This window comes from Salmo trutta, chromosome 22, assembly GCF_901001165.1.
Source record: "Salmo trutta chromosome 22, fSalTru1.1, whole genome shotgun sequence".
Taxonomy (NCBI): domain Eukaryota; kingdom Metazoa; phylum Chordata; class Actinopteri; order Salmoniformes; family Salmonidae; genus Salmo; species Salmo trutta.
In genome coordinates, this window is record NC_042978.1 from 10,281,652 (window position 1) to 10,304,351 (window position 22,700).

Genomic DNA, 22,700 nt, shown 5'->3' on the forward strand with positions numbered 1-22,700 from the left:
TAGGCTATCTCTGGAGAGCTGAGCCTCTCATGAACTCCTATTCCGTCAGTGGGTCAAGGTTAGCTTACACTTAGGTTGTGTCCCTATGGGCCCTTGTCAAAAGTAGTGCACTACGTAAGGAATATGGTGCCATTGACCCAGCCCTAGTTAATTTTGATTCTCATTGCGCTACATACCCCAGCTGCCACCAGTAGGGTCTGGTTCCAGCAGATACTTTCTCACACCACAGAAGCTGTGAGACATACGAGATAAGACAGGATGTCAAATGGTGCAAGAGAGGATGGTGCGTTACCACCACCAACCGCATGGGTGGTGAAATTGCATTTAGAATTAGAAGTTATTAGTTAGCGGCTAGCTAGTAGCACAGACAAAAGAGGTTAGTTATCAGTGTCTTTGCTAGTAGTACTAGCCACTAGCTGCTACCTACAGTGCCTTCAGAAAGTATTCACACCCCTTGACTTTTTCCATATTTTGTTGTTACAGACAGAATTTTAAATGGATTCAATCAAGATTTTGTGTCGCTGATCTACACACACTACCCCATAATGTCAAAGTGGAATTATGTTTTTAGGAATGTTTAGAAATTAAAAAATGAAAAGCTGAAATGTCTTGAGTCAATAAGTATTCAACTATTTTGTATTGGCAAGCCTAAATAATTGAAAATGTGCTTAACAAGTCACATAAATTGCATGTACTCACTCTGTGTGCAATAATAGTATTTAACATGATTTTTAGATGACTTCCCCGTCGATGTACCGCACACATAAAATTATTTGTAATGTCGAGCCGTGAATTTCAAGCACAGATTCAACCACAAAGACAAAGGTTATCCAATTCCTTGCAAAGAAAGGCACCTATTTGTAGATGGGTAAAAAAAAACATTGAATATCCCTTTTGAGCATGGTGCAGTTATTAATTACACTTTGGATGGTGTACAAATATGCCCAGTCACTACAAAGATACAGGAACCCTTCCTAACCGCTCAGGGATTTCACCATGATGCCAATGGTGACTTTAAAACAGTTTAAGTTATGTGATCGGAGATAACTGTGGATGGATCAACAACATTGTACTCCACAATACTAACATAAATGACAGAGTGAAAAGATGGAAGCCTGTACAGAATACAAAAATTCCAAAGCATGCATCCTGTTTGCAATAAGGCACTAAAGTAATACTGCAAAAAAGTGGCAATTAAGTGAACTTTTTGTCCTCAATACAAAGCATTATGTTTGGGGCAAATCCAACACATCACTGAGTACCACTCTTTGTATTTTCAAGCATTGTGGGGGCTGCATCATGTTATGGGTATGCTTATCATCGGCAAGGAGCAGGCAGTTTTGTAGGATAAATGAAACCAAATAGAGCTAAGCACAGGCAAAATCCCAGAGGAAAACTTGGCTCAGTCTGCTTTCCAACACCTTTCAGCAGGACAATAACCTAAAACACAGGGCCAAATATGCGATGGAGTTGCTTACCAAGACGACATTAAATGTTCCTGAGTGGCCTAGTTACAGTTTTGACTTAAATCGTATTGAAAATATATGATCAACAACCAACTCGACAGAGCTTTACTTTTTTTTAAAAAGAATATTGGGAAGATATTGTACAATCCAGGTGTGCAGAGCTCTTAGAGGCTTACCCAGAAAGGCTGTAATCACTGCCAAAGGTCATTCATAACATGTATTGAATATTGAATATTTATCTAATTAAGATACATTTGTTTTATTTGCCATACATTTAAAAGAAATTTGAATTATTCTTCCACTTTGACATTAGAGTATTGTAATGAAACAGCAGGGAGCAGGTTTCGTACCCTCGACCTTCAAGCCCGAAGTCCAGCGCGCTATCGACTGTGCCGCAAAAGCATGCTCGTCCGGCAGAGTCGATTTCCGCGCTTATAAACCCAGGGTCGTTACACTATTTTGTGTATGACAAACATGACAAATCTAGTTAAATTTGTCTTTGTAACACAACAAAATGTGGAAAAAAGTTAAGTGGTAGGAATACTTTGAAGTCACTAGCTAGCACTATTAGCTAGCTGCTAGATTGCTTGCTAGCGTTACTAGCTAGCCGAGTGCTTGCTAGCGTTACTAGCTAGCCGCTTGCTTGCGTTACTAGCTAGCCGCTAGGCTACTATTGGCTCTGCTAGCAGATGACAGCTAAAGCACAAGCAACAGTGGTTGTTTGGTTGTAGGGATTTTTGGCATCAACATTATATAAAAAAAATTATCAAAACCTAAATTCATCCAGAATAAATAGCTAGCTAGCTTATTTTTCCAATGTATTATTTTTTTCTCCCCAGTTTCGTGGTATCCAATTGGTAGTTACAGTCTTGTCCCATCGCTGCAACTCCCGTTCAGACTCGGGAGAGGCGAAGGTTGAGAGCCGTGCATCCTCCGAAACACAACCCAGCCAAGCCGCACTGCCCGCTTAACCCGGAAGCCAGTCGCACCAATGTGTCAGAGGAAACACAGTACACCTGGCGACCGTGTGCATTGCACCCGGCCCGCCACAGAAGTCGCTAGTGCACGACGGGACAAGAACATCCCTGCCGGTCAAACCCTCCCCTAAACCGGACGACGCTGGGTCAATTGTGCGCCCCCCATGGGTCTCCTGGTCGCGGCCGGCTGTGACAGAGCCTGGACTCAAACCAGGATCTCTAGCGGCACAGCTTAGCACTGCGATGCTGTGCCTTAGACCACTGCGCCACTTGGGAGGCCCTACTTTTCCAACTTCGACCACTATGATACTAACACACTAACATAACGCCCTGGACCAGAGCCAATGCGTCGACTGGTATGTGCGTAGCACACTGACGCCCTGTAACACATCGAAAGATCAGGTTGATCACGCACATTCCAACTGAGATGCAAAAATCCAATTTGAGACACACGTGCATGTGCTTTGCAATTCGCAGACCAGGGCTACGTCAACTAATCTGCAGTTGGATGGTTCTTGCTGTCAGTGCCTCCAATATATTTAGCTTGGCATCATTTTGAATTGGAAATATTTTATATATTTAATGTATAGGATATTATAGCCTTGGGAATATATTTTGTATGGCATATTTTAACATTAGGAGTATATTTTATCATTGGGAATATAATTATGCATTGTAAATACGTTTTGTATGGCTCATAGAAAGCTACTTCAGAGATGGCGAAATTAGTCTGGGTGATGTTTGAATTATTAGAGGGTTATTAGAGGGTTATTAGCTGTATTTTGTGAGTCTGAAGTTGTCATCATGGAAAAAGTGAGGGTGAAATAGTGTTGTCTTCTGCCACTTTCAAGGCTGTCTGGTCAGATATGACTGATCAAGAGAGGAGAGAGAAAATGGCGGGCGAGAGAGGTTTTTGTTGTTGTTGAGAATGTTCCATATGTTGGTATGTGTCGTCTAAAAATCCCATGGCAAATATGTAACGGGGGACGGAAGCTTTTACTATCGTTTTGTTTTTTGGCTAGTACTCTTCAAGTAATTTCTGCAAGGAACTTCACACACCCCCCTCAAGAGACAGTTGGGCTACTCATAGTCAGATAAGCTCTAATGCCATGAATGACGAGGCCACTGTTGCTATAGCGAAGTGAGATAACGCCATCAACAATAACAGTAAAACATTTCTAGAAATCAAATAAATAGCTAAATATTAATGTGATAATCTAAAAAGCGTTTTGCCTCTGTAGAACATCCGGACAAGCCTCTGTGTGGCATATTCTTTTTTTTTTTTTGATTTAAGCACAGTCCTTTCATCAGTAGCTGGCTCTACATTTCTTTATTTCTCTGTCTTTCTCTCGCTCTTTCTCCTTCGTATTGTTTTCAGATAATGTCTCCCTTTTCTCTCCTCTCTCTCCGTGCTGGTCTCTGTCTTATCTTTGCAGGGCGTCACACCTGAACATCGCTGATGTGCTGTCTTATCAACCACACACATTCAGTACCCATTTTAAGCTACTAAATACAGCATAGAACCGGTTTTCCTGCTTAGATCTTTCTGTAGATTCCTTTCTTGTTTCTTACCCGTCTGTCACGTAATGTGTCATAATATATTATATGATAACTGGTGTGTGAGTTAATCACTGGGCCTAACATTCTATCAGGCTAAGAACAAACACAGGACGATAACAATGTCTGTAATAGGGAATAGGATAGCAATAGGGTGTAATGTCATATTGTGTAACTGAGAGCACTTGAGAACCGCTTGACAACTCCAGTCACTGAGTAACTATGGTAAACTCATGCAAACCCTACTCTCGCTTTATCCGTCTCTCAAATGTTCTCTTGCCCCCTCCATCACTCTCTCTCTGGCTACTGTACTTGCCATTTCTCTTTTGCTCATCCTTTCTTTTTGTCTTCGCTCTTTCTCAGCCAGAGAGCTCCTATCTCTTCCTCTCGTCTGTCTCTCTGCTCTTTATCTCAGACAGAGAGCTCCCATTTCTCCCTCCCTCCCTCTCTCGCTCTTTCTTTTCTCCTTTCCTTTTCTCCTATCTTTGGCAGTCTCAGCCGGTGAGCTGTGCCCCCCCCCCCCCCTTCTGTAGGGGCATCTGGTGACCGTATCCATGAACAAAGTCCCTCCCCTCTGTGACTCCTTACGCCCCAGACCTGTAATCCACATCCTAGCAGCAGCTACCATGGAAACGCCAAGGGCTGAGCAACCCTAGTCCCTGCACTCCACACAGCGGAATAATACCATTTCCTTAGACACGGGCCTAGCTGGCAGAGACCAAATGTGTCGCCATGTTCTCTTGTGTATACTGTGCAGGTGTATAATGTATCCTACCTTAAAAAACAGTGTTCAGGTGTTACAGTTAAGATGAGGGCAGTTACTGCTTTCTGCTTTTTGAAGTATTGTGTTTATGATACTTCTGTTACTGTGTTGTTCATCTCCTTTGTTGCGTGTGCTTCTGCTGGGAAGTAGAGGCTGAAGTGCTGCACAGAGTAGTAGGGTCATTAGGTATCCCTCAAATGAACAGGTGTACACAAAGTAAATGTGCGCTGCACGGAGTAGGAGGGTCATTAGGTATGCCTCAGAGGGTAACCGCACTAATGAGACGCAGACGGCAGCCATTTTGTGCCAAGGCTAAAGGCGCCTTACAGTTGATAAAATTCCCTACAAAAAAGCAGCGGATAGGGGTGCATTGATTCCGTTCAAAGAAGAATGTTTCAACTGGGGCCCACTGTTCTGTTCCATGTTGAAACGAAAAAAAGAATACAAATGAAGCAAATCTAGTTTGGTGTTCTGTTGGTCCCTGGATCAGTAGATCACCCTGCTCACTGTAACCACAGCTCTGCGTTGTATCCATTCGGAGACAGAACCGTACCCAGTTTGAATTCCTTTAAAATACACCCTTGCTTCCTTTGTCCCTTGAAGGAATTGGACGGCAGAAAGTCATTTAATGCGAACTAATCCTTTATATATGCCGTCACTTACAGATCAGTGATTTAGCCTACCTCGGGTAAGGGAGAAAAGGATGAATTATTATTGTAAGTTATTGTTACAGATCCCAGGCCCTACACCTTATTCTGTAGTCTTGTTAGTGTCACCATCTTGTGGTCGAAGACATTACACTTTAAACACAATAATAAAGTTTCTTCAATTCAACTATTCGTTTGAGTTCATAACAACCCCATCCACAAACACTACTTTTCCCTCTCCGCCTCTCCTGTCACCCCTCCAGGTGCCCACCAAGAAGCTGAAGAAGTTTGAGAAGGAGTACCAGACCCTGAGAGAGAGCCAGCTGCAGCAGGAGGACCCCATCGACCGCTACCAGGTAAGAAACAGACTGCTCCGTTATCTTAACTACTGCTCCAGGATCAGTTTACGCTTACCTCCCATTCTGACATCACCTGTTAGGCAGATATCTGACCCTGTAGGAGTGGTTAGGGGCCTCACTTCTAGTTCCTCCCTATTCAGCCACTACAATTACCCCAGTGTTTCCCATAGCTAGTGTTATTAGTGTTACTTCAGAGCCCCCCTTACTGTTACTGTATACCTCCTAAAGAATTGGACCTCAGAAAACGGTTTGTTTGTAGGTATAGATGACGCTTCGGGAAGTCTTTGGTATCCTACCTAAAGAAACAACATCTAGGGGAAACGCTGATATCCTTCCCTGTAGACCCCAGTCCCACCCACTTTCTCTCCCCCCCCCCCCTCTCTCCCTCCAGTCTCGGCTCAGGTCTGTGTAGAACACTGCGCTGATCGTGGCAGACTACGCGAGGCGTACACAGACTCAGTGGAGAGAGACTTTTGTTATGAGTGGAGGCCATAGACTTGTGCCGGTCAAAGATGAGGAAAAGAAAATACATGTCTCAGGGCTTTCCTCTATTCATAAGGACGATTCTGAGTAACGAAACCGAATCGCCTGCAAACCTGGTCCAGTTGTAAAGTGAAACCGACTGTGATGTGTGAATGAAACTGACGTCTCATTGTTTGTCAGGGACACCTGTGGAGTTGTTTCCGTGTGGGATTGGTTTTAGTGTTACTGTTCATGTGAGAGAGAGAAAATAACGGACATTGAAGTTATAATTAGGCCGTGGCTGTTACAACCGGGCTTGGATGTATTTTTGACCAGGCTAATGTTTTGTTCATGTGCTGTGCAAAACCCGTACCCCTAATGGCCTGCTGCCCTGGACTATTCGAATGGGCCAACGTCACAAAGTTTGTCACAAGGCAGTATCAAGGGCTGAATGTGACAGATACATGACAATTATAGGCATATCTGTTTCGTTTGTGTGATTTTTTTTCTTTTCGTTTTCATTTTCGGTAATGCTTTGAATATTATTTCACGTTTTTATTACTTCCATGTGTGCTTTTTGAGTGTTATTCTTCACCATTTAAAAATGTATTTATTGAATCTTTATTTATACAGGTTTGTCTAATTGACATAAGAATCTATTTTGGAAGAGAGACCTGTTCATATATTTTGAGTGCGTGAACCGATGGGCCTGCCCTTAGTTATGTCTCTGTCATGTAGGCTAGATTCCTGTTTCACCTCTCCTTCAGCCCATTATTCATCTTTTTCACCAACTCTGCGACGTTCACCCGTACGAAAGGACAGCAGGGCATTTCGGCAAGGGGTTTGTGTAGCACACATGCAGAAAGTTACGCCGCCATTACAATTATTACTGACAAACGTTTGAAACGTTTTCAAGTTCATTGTTGTTTGGGACCATGTTCCTAAGTGCATTTATTTTTCAGTACATTTTTCAGAAGTTTTTATTTTGTATTTTTTTTAATGATACCTTACAGTTGAATTTTGTTGTACCTACTGCAAGACTCACGTTGTGTTTACGTTCATGCTATTCTGATTTGAAAAATGTTCTGCCTAAAGCACAGAATTTTTATTTGTTCTTACCCGACACAAAATACAATAAAGTTTATTTTGTCAAGAAACATGTTGGATGAGATTCTAAGCCGTCTTTCCAGAGAACCTGAGTCACATGAGTTTGAGCATCCTCATTCTTCATAACGAAACACATGTAATGAAATCAATTAGGATCCGTTTGAAGCCTGCCGCTGTGTTAGATGAAATGAGGCCGCTGATCCTTTTGAAAATGTATCCTTTCCTTCCCTCCCTGAAGACAACCAATTCAACCATGTCAGATCAGAGAGAACCTCAAAGAAAGAATAAGTAGGGAATGCTTTTGAAAAGTATTTGGACAGGCCCCAACTGTTCACTTCAGTGTTAACTTAGTGGAGGTCTCATAACGTTTCCTTGTGTCCCTCGTCCCCTTCTCCCACCCCTAAACACATCAGCCTCTGTGAAACACAGTGACCGGATACAGGGAAGGGTGTGATGGGGGGAAGTGAGAGGAGGAGACAGAGACCAGTGGGAGGGGTGTTTTGCAGGATGGTGTGGAATGAACTAACTGACCTGTGAGTGTGTGAGAGAGAGAACTGACCCGTGAGTGTGAGTGTGTGTGTGTCTGTGTTGCTGTAGTATTTGTTCCCAGCTTCGTCATTGTTGTGACTCTGGATAGACCACAGTAAGAGGAAAAAGGTAAGCAGACTCCCAAGTCTGAGTTTATGCAGCTTAGCTCAGTCTCTTGTCTGCTTACTGCCTGTTGTCGGGTTTCCTGTGCGCAAACAGTGCAGCGTTCTTGTTTCAGCATAGATGCATCAAATCGTGAAGGGCGTGAACAGGATGGGGTTGGGTCAGGTGACTCAGCTTGGTCTCCATGACAACTGAAACATCTCCATCATTGTCATGTGAGACCACTTACAGGCTGACAATCAAACACGATGGTCCTGGTCATAAGACCCTTTTTCATGGGCAACAATTACTTTCTGTGCCTGCCTGCCTGCCTGCGTGTGAGCCTGCCTGTTATATTTGAAATGGCGTTGAATGTATGCCAGTTTGTTGCATCGGATAACTGGTTATACGGTTTGCTTGGTTATTGTATATCGATGTTGTTGGTCCTTCTCAGTTCTATTTGAGGGACCTTTTGAACAAGCCTTCGTTCAAATACTGACGCGTCGGGGGAAATGGCACTAAACCTAGTCAAACAGTACAACGGGGATGTGGTTGTTGTTGTGCAATAAGAGGCAGGGAGTTCAAATGAAGGTCATAACGTTAGCTGTGTACTGTGTGTGTTTGTGTGCCTGCTTGCTGTGTGTGTAGCAAATGAACTGTCGCTACGTTTGCAGAAAGAACATGTTGTGTAAGTGTTTCTCCACATACTGTGCATAGTCTTAGTGTGTGTGTGTGTGTGTGTGTGTGTGTGTGTGTGTGTGTGTGTGTGTGTTGCCCACAGAGAGAGAACCGTCGTCTACAGGAGGCCAGCATGCGTCTGGAGCAGGAGAACGATGACCTGGCCCACGAGCTGGTCACCAGTAAGATCGCCCTGCGCACCGACCTGGACCAGGTGGAGGACAAGGCAGACGTGCTGAACAAGGAGCTGCTCTGCACCAAACAGCGCCTGGTGGAGACGGAGGAGGAGAAGAGGAGGCAGGCGGAGGAAACCGCACAGGTAATATAGCTCACGTTCACACGTTTAACCAGTGTGCCAGATCTGTCTCTGTTTAAGCCAGCGGTATCACAACAATCATATTTTCATGATGACAATGGGGAAAATAACTTGGCTGTAGCAGAAACAGATCCGGCAACCAGGCTAAACCAAGATATAGAATTGAATACAATTAAATTGCTACGGTTCCCGGACATTTTGCAACCCTTGATAAGCCACCAAGTGTACAGACTGTTGTTCCAGCTTCAGCGCTGCTCATCCGGACAACCGTTTTGGCTGTATCTGGTGTGTTTAAAAACCCTGCAGCTCCCCAGCGCCATCGCTCGGTGACCACTGCTGGAGAGCTGCGGAGGCTTCCTGTGAAACCTGCAGGCCTTCTTTTTTGTTCTTTCTCCCAGGTCTTAATTGTGGTGATAAGGATGATCAATGTTACGGTTGATTTTCTTTCTTCTTCTACAGATATAAACCGACATGCTCTTTCGCGTAGACATTAAATCAGTATGATACCGTCGTTACCATTTTCCTGAGGTATAAACGATAAGAGGCACTTCACACAAAGGTTACTCTCGTTTATCTTGGTTTATGTCACATTGTCTCCCAATATCAGTTTCCGGTGTCTGCAGAACGTAAAGTAGTAAAGTGCCTTCTTGCCCTGTCTGTCCAGATCAAAGAGGTGTTCAGGAGAGAGCTGGAGAAAGCTGAGTCGGAGATCAAGAAGACCACGGTCATCATCGCTGAATACAAACAGGTAGGATCCGGAGTCACGCAGGAGAGGCGAGCATCTCATCGTTCTAGCCGCGTCGCCTTCGCTTTTTTCCCCGACCCAGATAAACCCATAAGACTAGTTTATAGTCACTTGTATGATTTCCTGCTTTGACATTTTGTCGTTACCGTTAGCGCATGTAATGCGTTGACTCAGCTTGTGGAACTGACCACCAAGCCGCAGCCTTGCCATGACCTAACCGACGGCGTGTGGGTGTGCAGGCGGTTGCTTGTATGTTGTGTGGCGATGTATGTTTAACCTGTGATATTCTATGTGGAAGCAGCAGCACTTTTTAATGTCCAAGACAAATTTCCCCCTTTGGGGACAATACAATGAATCCTAATCCTACAGTGTCCCAAAAGTCCCATTCAATCTTAATTGAGATAAATCTTCTGTATTTGATGGTGTTCAGGTGTATCGCAAAGATCAATGAAGCTGCCCCGTTAATGTGTATTTGTTTAATAAGCAACAAGTAAAGCCCTCAAAGTCAACTCTGGACCTCAAAGCCAGTTAGTTCCACAGTTAAAGAAAAAAATCAAGTGTTCCCCTCTAATCAAGGACTGTTCATTATCAGGTAGAACAGAAAAGCAGCCGGCTCCAGACCTTGTAGGGTAAGAGTTGAATAACCCTGCAGTAAAGGTTGTCCTCCTGCGTGTGTCCCCAGATCTGTTCTCAGCTCAGCACCCGGCTGGAGAAGCAGCACGCTGCCACCAAGGAGGAGCTGGACATCATCAAGGTAGTACAGGGCAATGATGCTCACAGTGTGGTGTGTGCTATCTGACACCGTATCATTTCTAATGTTTTAGTTGTGTGTCTCGTGTGTTTTTGTTGTACCTTGTTATTTTTTAGAATGACGTTGTTATTGATTACTGCGTTGTTGGGGTTAGAGCTGTCAAGAAAGGCATTTCACTGTGCTCGTGCACGCGACGTTAACTTGAAGCTATGTCATTATTTGTGTTATTGGTGTGCTGTGCTTTTGTGATCGGTGTTTTTATTGAGCTGCTGCCTTGGTCATGTCTCTGACCTTAACAATGGACTTCCTGGGGGTGGGGGGGGGAAATAAAATAAAAAGTTTAAATAAAAATAAATGATTGTGATATGACAAACAGCGGGAGGCATTATGACCACAATGCGTAACTGACTGTACGTGTTGCTTCCGGTACGTGCATGTTCCTCCTCTCTCCCTACAGAGCAAGGTGATGGCGTGTGAGCGCTGCAGGGAGGTGTTCAGTAAAGAAGGTCCTCTGCAGATACCCCCTCCCAGCAGAGACAACAGGGACAGTGAGCTGGATGAGGAGAAGGACTCTCTGAAGGCCCAGCTCAGAGAACTGGAGCTAGAGCTGGCCCAGACCAAACTACAGCTGGTGGAGGCCAAGTGCAAGATGCAGGTCAGATTCTATGCAGGCAGCGGCACTGCGGTATCTCACTCAATGTTGGGTCATTCCGTGTCCTTCCAGCAAGTCATGACACCCACCACTTCTCAGATTGTTCTGAAATCGTTTCTGTAGTTAGAAACCGATGAGATAAGCATTCCTGAAGCGTTATTTTGTTGCAAAATAATTTGATCTGAGAAATTAAGCTAATTGATTGCACCCAAATTGGCAATTTTTTTATTTATTTGTAGGATTCATATAATCTTCTCTGTCTGACAGAGATCAGATTATATTTCAACAGAATAACGTTTCAGGAATGCTAATCATCTGTTTCTAACTAGAGAAACGATTTCAGAACAATCTGAGACGTGGTGGGTGTCGAAGTCCTCTTTCTTGTGCTTTTTTGAGGTGGAACGACTCTGTAGTACCATAAATGAGTGTGTATATATACACGCCTTCTGACAGTTGGTTCGAAGCCATTGGATGTGCGTGCTCTATTTTCTATCCCTTTTGACTATTCGTGCTTACGAAGATGACTATTCATGATGTATTATGGTGGCTGACTCATGCTTGCTGTGATGACTAATATTCAGGCTTGCTATAATGACTATTCATGAGTAATATGCTGACCGTTTTATTCCTTTATTCTGTCCATCCTCAGGAGTTGGAGCACCAAAGGGGCATCCTGATGAACGAGATCCAAGCGGCCAAAAACTCCTGGTTCAGCAAGACCCTGGGCTCCCTGAAAAGCTCCGGGGGCAGTGCCTCCCAGTCCCAGCCCCCCTCCTCCCCCAAAGAGGGGCCCCCGTAAGCCCCTACAGAGACCAACCTGTCTGGGGGGGGGGGGTCTACTACAGTATGCACAGGAGAGCTTATGAACACTTGCTAAATAACAGCTGAGACAATGCAGTATTTTGTTTCCGGGGAGGGGGAGGGATAGCCACAGAACAAAGTTGGTCCTCTACACATCTTCCTATCTCTCAAGCCACTCCACTGGACCAGCCACCCTCAGTCACTTCTTCAATTCAGCTTTGATGAGACTTGACTGTGTCACGTGTCATCCTTCGTGGTGTATGAAACCAAGATGGAGAATGACTGATAAATCTAGTGGGTTGTCATTTACACTGTAGGCCGGGGCTTAGAATTCTCTTCAGCAAAATGGGGTCTTTGCAGTGAGAGGATAGCAGAGTACTATAGGAACTCTGTAGGTCCTTAGCAGCGCCATAGTGGACATTCACTACAGCAACGCCACCTAGTGGTTATGTATTGCTACTGCTGAGTATAGCTTATCAGCAGGATATGTGGCTAACTGATATGCTGAGAACTTTAACAAACCTAAATGCTTTGGCAGTCTTGGCCCCGACTTGCAAGGATTGCGCAGCAGTTACCGGCAGTAGTTTACCGTCTTCATTTTAGGAATATATATTCGCTGCTTAAAAAAAGGAAACTACTTAAACTACTCTTCTGCATAACATATCTTTACCGCATTCCAAAAGGGGATACTACATTCAGAATCTAAAAACAAAATCTTGTTTGTTCTTTATAGTAATATTACATAAACTATGTTGTCCTATAAATATGTATAACTAATTATTGGTCATTTTTAATCTTGTACAGTTCTAAAACAAAAAAGGAAGAAGTGCTATGTACATTTTTTTTTTTTTTTTTTTACTGTTTAGAATTTGAATGTCGTCTTTGTAGATGTTGACATAATTAAGCACAGTGTGTAAGGTCTGAGTCAAGTTCATCTCTGTTAACCCAGAAGTAAAATCGTAGGTAAACTGCGTGACTAACGTCTGTGTCCGTGCGTTTTGGAAATGGAGCGTTCCCGGCAAGAACGAGGTCTCCGTCCTCGCTTAAGGAAACTCTCGGGCCAAAGAGTTTTATCTGAAAGACCGGAGGTAACGTGATGGTTACAGTACGTTTTAGGATTGACTCCCCCCCCATCTCTTCTTTTGGCAGCAGTAATCTGACTCTACTTTGCTGCTTTAACTGGACCCAACAGCTACTTTACAAAGCCGGACACTCACCTAACCATGTCCTGTGAATTGGGGCAGTATAATGTACTACAGACACGGTTTCCTATTGCATATGAAACGTCATGACGATCCAATTAAATCGCACAATAGTATTTCATACCTCTGATGATCATTTTTATGATAAAGCACTCACACCATGATGAGCTGAACAACATTCCAAAACGCCTATCCAAGCCAAGGTGCCCATGTGGTTAACTAATATGTTGGAAACTCTCTCAATAGCAATGCCCATGTGGTTTAGCATATGTTGGAAAGACTTTCTCAATAGCAATGCCCAGTCATTACACTCCGTTTCTAGAGCCATATAAATGGACGTTTTTTTGCTCTCTCATACCACTGCTTTGTGTATACCTGTATGAATTCACAAAGTGTATACCTGTATGTGTGTCCAGCACTGACTAGTTCAGGTTGAAATGGTTTCCTTCCTTTTTTTCGACTAAGCAGTGACTATTTTTATTTTTTCTCTCTAAAGCCCAGATCCATGTAAACGAAAGAATCGGAAGAAAGCCATCTCAATAAGAGCGTCTGCTAAATGACTTAAATGTAAATGTAAATATATTCTACTCTGAAAGGATCGTCACCTGTGCCATGATGACATACCTGCCCGCCATTTTAAGAGCAGGATGCTACTACAGAGGGATCCGGGTCACGTCCCATTTGGCTTAACCCGCATCCTTTCCTCACCTCCATTCCATTGTGAACACTGATCTGAAAAAACTTGACGGTTGATTGAAAGTAATATGATGCTGTCCAGCCGTTTCACCTATTAGTGGTTACAATGGAAAGGTAAATACATAAGGAAGCCAGTTAAAAGTAGGACACAGCCATGTTTTTCGGTGTGTTACGTGGACAGTCAGTGTGTCTTTTGTATGTGTCACGTGACGGATTTCAAGGCGCTTTAGCCAGTGTCATATCAAGTTTAACGAGGTCCAGGCCTCAGTGTATGTTATGTGCACTAACATTAATATCTTAAACACTATTTGAAATGTTCATTTTGTTATTCAGAGAACAAATCTACTTTCTTTTGTTATAATTCCTATTTTTTCTGTTGTTGAGAAGACAGTGGGCAAATTATAATCCAACTACAACGATGCAAAAAAATTACTTCAGATTCACAGTATTGTACAGTAAACTATACTTCAACAGTTGTTCTGCTTTAGTTTCCAACATGGTGGAGTTGTCCCTCCATTTTCCTCGTCATTCCCACGTGAATCAGTGACATGCTCGAACTCTAATGGTATTTTCTGTACTGTAATCGTCTGACGTACATCAATAAAATTCCGTTCTCTGTCCACCAATTTTGATTATTCTTTCATTGTTTCGTTTCATAGTTTTTCTTTTATCTCCAGTTCAAACAAAAAACAGCTAAACAGCTGAGGTAGTTTTAACCATATTTTGAGGAAATAGTATAATTTTTTTATTACATTGTTCACAAAGAATGGAGTAAAACGTGCATATTTTGGGCTCTGATTGGGTACGACCGATGAACTATGCTCATGAGCTATTTCTATATATTCTTCATGAATCAATGTGTATAGACTGAGTGTACAAAACATTAAGAACACCTGCTCTTTTCATGACATAGACTGACCAGATGAAAGCTATGATCCCTTATTGATGTCACTTGTTAAATCCACTTCAATCAGTGTAGATGAAGGGGAGGAGACAGGTTAAGCCTTGAGACAATTGAGACATGGATTGTATGTGTGCTATTCAGAGGGTGAATGGGCAATAATACAGAAGATGCCTTTGAATGGGATATGGTAGTACAGTAGGTGCCAGGTGCACCGATTTGTGTCAAGAACTGCAACGCTGCTGGGTTATTCACGCTCAACAGTTTCCTGTCTGTATCAAGAATGGGCTGCAACTCGATATTAGGAAGGTATTCTTAATGTTTTGTACACTCAGTGTATATCATTCATGTTTAAGTCCAAAAATCTATGAGCCAACGGCAGATTGCCTCTTTAATCAAATCAAACGTGTGGAGGAGATTCTCATATCAGCAGCTTGTTATAAAACTGATGTAACGCTCCCAAGCCAATATTGGACTTGAAAATCAACGTTTTATTCCTTTTATATCAGCACACAGCAACTACCATCTTTAAAATATATTTCTGTAGAATGCAATAATCAAATCCAATCATTTAGATTATTTAGATATGATGAAACACAAAAAAGGTATAGAAGTGTACACCTCCAGTACACTCCCCCTCTGACTGATGTTAAATCATCTCATGTTTTCTTATGTCATCTTCACCAAAAATATTCAAAGGTAGGGTACATCTATTTTTACAAATGAAAAATGGGAAACTGAGAAACTACAAAACAAACACAACTGTTAACCACATCCCCACCAATCCCCAAATAAAGCATTTGTAAGCAATAATAATTATCAGTAAAATATCCATACTTTATACATCATTCCATAGGTGTAAATGTATGGTTTATACATGTGTTAACATGTCAGCAATATAATCCAATTTGGCAATGAAAGCGAGTGAGAATACGTGTTAGCAGGTGAAGGTTGGCCCTTAAATTAGAAATGTACTATTTTAATGACACACTTTCATTTACTGTAATTTCCGGACTATAAGCCGCAACTTTTTTCCCACGCTTTGAACATCGCGGCTTAAACAATGACGCGGCTAATATATGGATTTTTCCCGCTTTCACATTTTTTTTTTCTAAAAAAAAACACATTCTGTGACGTGCTCAGTTTTTTGGCGGCATGAAGCTTTCGTTAGACCAATGAAATTGCCGAACGGGTTAAGGTCAAACAACGTTTTTGTTTACTGTTTAGATTAAATCGAGCGCGCTCAAACTTCCCATCATTCTGATTATGGTAGTCATTTTGTCACCCTGATTCCTGGGGCACAACAAAGTATTTGCAGCCACTCGACATCAGTGTAAATCGTGCATTTAAGGTGGCGCTCCGTGTTCAGCGGGAGGCTTAGATGACAAGTGGGGAGAAATCCTTCACTAAAACGGGCCGCATGCGAAGAGCAACTTATGGTCAAGTCTGCCAGTGGGTCCTGACAGCGTGGAGCATTGTCAAAATCCACTATCATCAACGGGTTTCGAAAGGCTGGACTGCTGCGTGTTGAAGAGGGCTCAGCGGGGGATTTGCCTCCGGATGAAAGTGACGAGAGCGACAATGAAAACGATCCAATATCGGATGTAGCAATTCTGAGGCTATTCAACTCCGAGTGGTTTCAGTGGTTTCAGTGCACAGGAGGAGGAAGATAGTGACCAATGAATTTCTTGGTAGGCTACTGTTTACTGCTAATTTTTTATTTTTTGTTACAAGCCGTGTTTCGTTAAAGCCTATTTTTTTTTGTTACAAGCCGTGTTTCGTTAAAGCCTATTTATTTTTGTTACAAGCCGTGTTTCGTTAAAGCCTATGTATTTTTGTTACAAGCCGTGTTTCGTTAAAGCCTATTTATTTTGGTTACAAGCCGTGCTTCGTTAAAGCCTATTTATTTTTGTTACAAGCCGTGTTTCGTTAAAGCCTATTTATTTTTGTTACAAGCCGTGTTTCGCTAAAGCCTGTGTAAAGTTCATTTGTTTCAATGTACCGGTAGGCACCTGCAGCTTATGTGCGGCTTATTTATGTTCAAAATAATATTTTTTTTTTAATTCAGTGGGTGCGGCTTATATTCAGGTGCGCTTAATAGTCCGGAAATTACGGTAATCAGATATTTGAGTTCCATCGAGAAAACATTCACCTTGCAGGTTTTTACCTGCCACTGACTATCATTCTAATGTTGCAGAAAGACTCTGCTTCGACTCATACAGTACCTCACCTCATCCAATCATTTCTTTACAGATTTTGCCTTTACTGGGTTGGAAGCCCCTGTACAAAAAGGAGGTAGAGAGAGTGGTAGCTCCAGTGAGGTTGATGAGATGATTATGACGTATGTTCCTTCATCAGATAACTACCACAGAATGAGGTTTTACAACCACTTTTTGGGTAAACAACTGAATGAGAAAATTGGTTTCAGCCTCAAATTAAGCTTCACTATTCAGCCATATATATTTCCAAGGGAATAAAAGTGCAATTTGACTTAGATAGTAAACGACTAGCAGTGTGAATGCTTTTTTGCGATCTATATAGATTAATCTGATAATATACAGTGCAAACATTAGATCATTACAATTAATGCAAAATACACCGTAACTATATTCATAAGCTCACAAATACAATATCTTTACTACCTGAATGTTATGCAAGAAGGAGAGGGTTATGTACAGTATATATATCCACGTATTTGCATATGAAGTCAGTAGATTCCAACATTGAATAGTAGAAAGGTGTAGAGTATACAAAGTATGAAATCAAGTTGTCTTTTCAAGTGGCATTTGAAGAACAATTAATTAGTCCCGTTCAGAGAGGCCTTAAAGTAGAGAAGTTACAGCAAGTCGGCAACAGTTGAAACCAAAGTTAAAAGCTCATTTGCAAATTCGTTATGAGTCTCCAAACTCGTTGCGCACAGAAGGGAAAAAAAGATATCAAGTTATGTATAGTACTAGTCTTTTGTCCCAGATCAAAACGGATATGAGGCGAGATCTGAACAAAGACATCCGTTCCTCCATCCTTCCTCCACCATGTTGTCATCTACCATCTCACACTACAGCAACAACGGCATCAGCCATCTTAGGACAACAGTCGGAGCTCCTAGGTGAGTGTCTCCACCCTCTTTCTCTTTGGTACCTGCCACTCACTAACACTGGGTCGTTTTACTGCCAGACTCCACCCCCATGGCGAATCCATTGCCAAGGCTCTTGGGGCTTGGGGGACTGGTCTGGACTGGGGAGGACGTCTCCCTCTTGGTGGAGGCGGAATCCACCGAGGAGCAGCTCTTCTTAGGCACCCTGGGCCGTACCACGGCCGTCTTGGGGATGACCGACATCTGTCTCTGTCCATCAATTCCCCTTAGTGGGGGCCTGGTGGGCAGACAGGTGGGGGAGGAAGCCCCAGCCAGTAGAGGAGGGATGGGTCTGGGATTGCGGGGCGGCAGGGGCGGAGGGCACTGGTCCTCCTCATCCTGGGTCAGGGTGGTGTCTGTGCCCTGGTTGGCCTGGCCCTCCTGGGGGTCCTGATCCGGGGGAGGGTCCTGCTGCATGCTGCTCTGCCTGGAGGTGGTCTTGTCGGATCCGGGAATATCGCAGCTGTCCGTGCGCCGCCGGGAGCCCTCGTGCATACGGCTGGTGGCCACCACGGCCTTCATGATAGCCTGCAATCAGAGAAACATGGCACACCACTGTCAGTCACCAAGCCTGCCACAAGAACCATCTTTTGCAATGTAATATTGGCAATAGAGAAGACAATTCCTTGAGGCATAGATCCCAATCAAGACGGTGGTAGTGACACAAGCTTACATTTCCAGAGACGATCAGAGCAACATCCAACCATTCAAACTGCGATGTTTGTTGTTGCCTATTGTCGTCTGACATGGTAAATTACTTTCTTTATTAAAAATATTTTCCCCTTCAAATTAATGGAACAGCTGGGACGGGATCTACATGAGCTTTTATGCTAATTGATACGTTGTAATATTTTTAGCATAGGTTTGTCAATGATGATTCTAGCAGTGCTTTCGCTTCCATTAAAAAAAAGAATGCGCATTTACTTGATTCTACATTTCCCTATTTGGGACCCAACATTAATCCCATTGCTCACCTTGAGTTTGCGCCGGGCGTTGAACTCCTGTAGCTTCCTTTGAGTGGTGTCCATGTGGGAGAAGCGGGCAGCCTTGCCCAGTACCCATGGGTGCTCCAGGGCCTCCTTCACCGTCAGCCTCTTGTGATGGTCCTGCACTATCAGCTTACTGACCTAAGGGGGACAGGAAATGGGACAGGTTGTTATTAAACATTATTCAAAACCAGGGGTACATGAATATGCATAACCATGCTAATAGAGTATAACCAGATTTGCTTGAATCTGGCCCTGAGCAAGTTTTTTTTACAGAGAAACGGAAGATTATTTTTAATTGGGAGTTTATGATTTTTTTAATTCATCGAAGTGAAATAGTTGTGAAATATTCAACTGAATATAGTGCAGGGGTCGGCAAACACGCGACCCGCGGGACGTTTTTTTGGTGAGAAATTATTCTTTTCAAATAAAATATTTTTGGGGGCTTAGTTGTTGTCAATTTGCACTGTACAAATGATTAGAATTATGTTTCGGCCCCCAACCATCCGCTCTGACCAAAATTGTCCCTCGGCTGAATCTAGTTGCCTACCCCTGAGAATGGGTGTAAGGCAACATATGCTCAGCAGTAATGCATTTTCTGCCATATGGGTTTTCCCCTGGCCCTGATGAAACCCGAGACAAATTGCATTCTCCTAAAATAAAGGGTAACATACATTTTCCTAAATTTAACAAACCAATATATTGTATTAGTCAAACCAGTTGTGTAAAACATGTATTAAGGGCCTGCAATCAAATAAAAATAACAGACGTTGTGCATATACAGTATTTACATAATTCAAACATTAACAAAGAAAAAAAGAAAGTTAATTAGCAATTTATGTGAACACCTTCAAACACTGCACACTGTTATTCATAATAAAAGCCTCTGGAGTGCAATGCTTAGGTGCGAAACTCACCAAGTCCTTAGCATTGAGGGAGACCTCATCCCACCAGGGGGAGACAAACTCATAGTCGCAGTTGAGGATGCGGCTATACATATACTGGTCTCCCCTCGGATCGAAGAAGGGTTCAAACCCACACAGCCTGAGGGGAAAGGCAACATTTCCCTCTGATTATTTGTTTCGCCAGTTTCACTACTTGTTTTAAAGACATACGGGATCTTTTCAGATCAGACCCCCCCCTCTAATAGACTTGCAACGGCTTACTAAATCGGAAATCCATATGACACGAGGAAAGGGCGAGATTAGCTGCGATACCGTCATGAGAGGGCTTCAAATTGCCAGCTACCCACTCTGTGTACATGCAGATCTTGGGACAGATTTTAAAGTATTTTGTTTTTATTATTTTTACTCACAAGATGTACAGGATGACTCCCACAGACCACATGTCAACTTCAGGACCATAGGCATTGCCTCGGAGGATCTCTGGAGCTACAGGGGAGAGAGTGAGTTATGGAGAGAGGGAGGGATGAAGGGCCAGCTGTCAGCTCCCACACAGGACACTTCATTTTGACTCATATCAGTCCCTCGAAAACACTATGTACTATCAACGTCATTTCTGTTAATGCTGTACTCTATAATCTCCATTAAAGCATGCACTACAGTATATCTGTCAATAAAACTTAAACACACTAATATACACATATATATATAATTTTTTATTTATTTATTTGTTTTGTGGTTGAGGATTTATTTGACTGATAGCGATCCCACAATGTATGTAATATATCTACAGTGCTTTCAGGAAATATTCATACCCCTTGAATTCCACATTTTGTTGTGTTACAACCTGAATTCAAAATGGATTAAATATATTTTTCTCACACACCTATTTGTACACAATACCCCATAATGACAAAGTGAAAACATGTTTTTAGACATTTTTGCAAATTTATTGAAAATGAAATACATAAATATCTAATTTACGTAAGTATTCACACCCCTGAGCCAATACTTTGTAGTAGCACCTTTGGCAGTGATTACAGCTGTGAGTCTTTCTGGTTAAGTCTCTAAGAGCTTTGCACACCTGGATTTTTTTTACCCATCTACCAATAGGTGCTTTTCTGATTTTAGCATTAAGGCCTGCAGTTTGAACAAGACTTTAGAGACTTACCCAGAAAGACTCACAGCTGTAATCGCTGCCAAAGGTGATTCTAACATGTATTCACTCAGGGGTTGAATACTTATTTAAACAACAAAAAATTACTATTAAATCAACTTTAATCTTTAACTTTAATTTAATTGTAAGACAACAAAATGTGGAAAAAGCCGAGGGGTGTGAATACTTTAAGGCACTGTATATAATATTGTAATGAAACAGGCAGGGAGTGTAGCGCAAACCCTCAACCTTCTGGCCCGAAGCCCTGTGCCATTGACTTGTGCCACGAAGGTATGCCTAAATTTGCCTAAAATGACTACCGCCCCGTAGCACTCACGTCTGTAGCCATGAAATGCTTTGAAAGGCTGGTCATGGCTTGTATCAACACCATAATCCCATAATCCCTGTACCCACTCCAATTCACATACCGCCCCAACATATCCACAGATGACGGAATTTCTATTGCACTCAACACTACCCTTGCCCACCTTGACAAAAGGAATACTTACATGAGAATGCTGTTCATTGACTACAGCTCAGCTTTCAACACCATAGTTCCCTCCAAGCTCATCACTAAGCGAAGGACCCTGGGACTAAACACCTCCTTCTGCAACTGGATCCTAGACTTCCTGACGGGCCGCTCCCAGGTGGTGAGGATATATCCACCACGTTGACCCCCACACGGGGCCCCTCAGGGGTGCATGCTTAGTCCCCTCTTGTACTCCCTGTTCACCCACGACTGCGTGGCCACGCACAACTTCAACCCCATCATTAAGTTTGCCAACGACACGACGGTGGTAGGCCTGATCACCAACAACAGTGAAGGAGAAGGTCCGAGACCTGGCAGTGTGATGCAAGGACAACAACCTCTCCCTCAACATGAGTAAAACAAAGGAGCTGATCGTGGACTAGAGTAAAAGGAGGGCTGTGCATGCCCCCATTCACGTGGACTGTGGTGGAGCGGGTTGAGAGCTTCAAGTTCCTTGGTGTCCACATCACTAAGGACCTATCATGGTCCAAACACACCAACATAGTCGTGGAGAGGGCCCAACAACGCCAATTCCCCCTCAGGAGGCTGAAAAGATTTGGCATGGGACCTCAGATCTTCAGATTTGTCATGGGACCTCTGCACCATTGAGAGCATCCTGACTGGTTGCATCACCGCTTGGTATGGCAACTGCTCGGCATCCGACTGCAAGGCACTACAGAGGGTAGTGCGTACTGCCCAGTACATCACTTGGGCTAAGCTTCTTGCCATCCAGGACCTCTATACCAGACGGTGTCAGAGGAAGGCCCTAAAAATTGTCAAATACTCCATCCACCCAAGTCATAGACTGTTTTTTCTGCTACTGCATGGCAAGCGGTACCGGAGTGCCAAGTCACGGGCCAAAAGGCTCCTTAACAGCTTCTACCCCCAAGCCATTAGACTGCTGAACAGTCTACCAGGAGTATTTACATTGCCCCCCTTATTTTATTCTTATTTATCTATTATTATTTTTTGTACTGACTCTCTTGCACTGGCTCGATGTACACTCACTGGACTAACTACACACTTACAAATACTACACTGACACTCCACCATAGACACACACACGATCACAGACAAAACTCACACATGCATATTGATGCCACAAATTCACACATACACGTTCACATTCCTTCACCCTCTTTACATACGTTACTGCTACTCTCTGTGTATTATCTATTCATAGTCACTTAACCCCTACCTACATGTACATATTATCTCAATTATCTTGACTAAACCGTACCCCCGCACATTGACTCGGTACCGGTACCACATGTATATAGCCTC

At 43.0% G+C, this 22,700-nt stretch overlaps 2 protein-coding genes across 6 annotated transcripts in view; one reads left to right on the plus strand and one right to left on the minus strand.

The window, feature by feature from the left end:
• LOC115158043 (rab GTPase-activating protein 1-like) overlaps positions 1-14,435 on the plus strand; it is a 170,737-nt gene extending 156,302 nt beyond the window's left edge. For 3 of the 4 annotated variants that reach the window (XM_029706521.1, XM_029706523.1, XM_029706524.1), the window contains 6 exons: positions 5,674-5,766; positions 8,750-8,965; positions 9,627-9,710; positions 10,390-10,461; positions 10,916-11,113; positions 11,760-14,435. In XM_029706521.1, coding sequence (XP_029562381.1) covers positions 5,674-5,766; positions 8,750-8,965; positions 9,627-9,710; positions 10,390-10,461; positions 10,916-11,113; positions 11,760-11,909 — 813 coding nt within the window. In that variant the 3' untranslated portion in view covers positions 11,910-14,435. Of the gene's footprint in view, positions 1-5,673; positions 5,767-6,160; positions 7,986-8,749; positions 8,966-9,626; positions 9,711-10,389; positions 10,462-10,915; positions 11,114-11,759 lie in introns of those variants that run through there. The other variant, XM_029706522.1, reaches the window with a different exon arrangement.
• Positions 14,436-16,759: 2,324 nt separating this feature from the next.
• The window catches only part of LOC115158046 (calcium/calmodulin-dependent protein kinase type IV), a 34,062-nt gene continuing 28,121 nt past the window's right edge, over positions 16,760-22,700 (minus strand). For both annotated transcript variants that reach the window (XM_029706527.1, XM_029706526.1), the window contains 4 exons: positions 20,145-20,220; positions 19,747-19,873; positions 18,818-18,970; positions 16,760-18,371 (listed from right to left, as the gene is read on the minus strand). In XM_029706527.1, the coding sequence (XP_029562387.1) occupies positions 17,859-18,371; positions 18,818-18,970; positions 19,747-19,873; positions 20,145-20,220 (869 nt within the window). In that variant the 3' untranslated portion in view covers positions 16,760-17,858. The remainder of the gene's footprint in view (positions 18,372-18,817; positions 18,971-19,746; positions 19,874-20,144; positions 20,221-22,700) is intronic.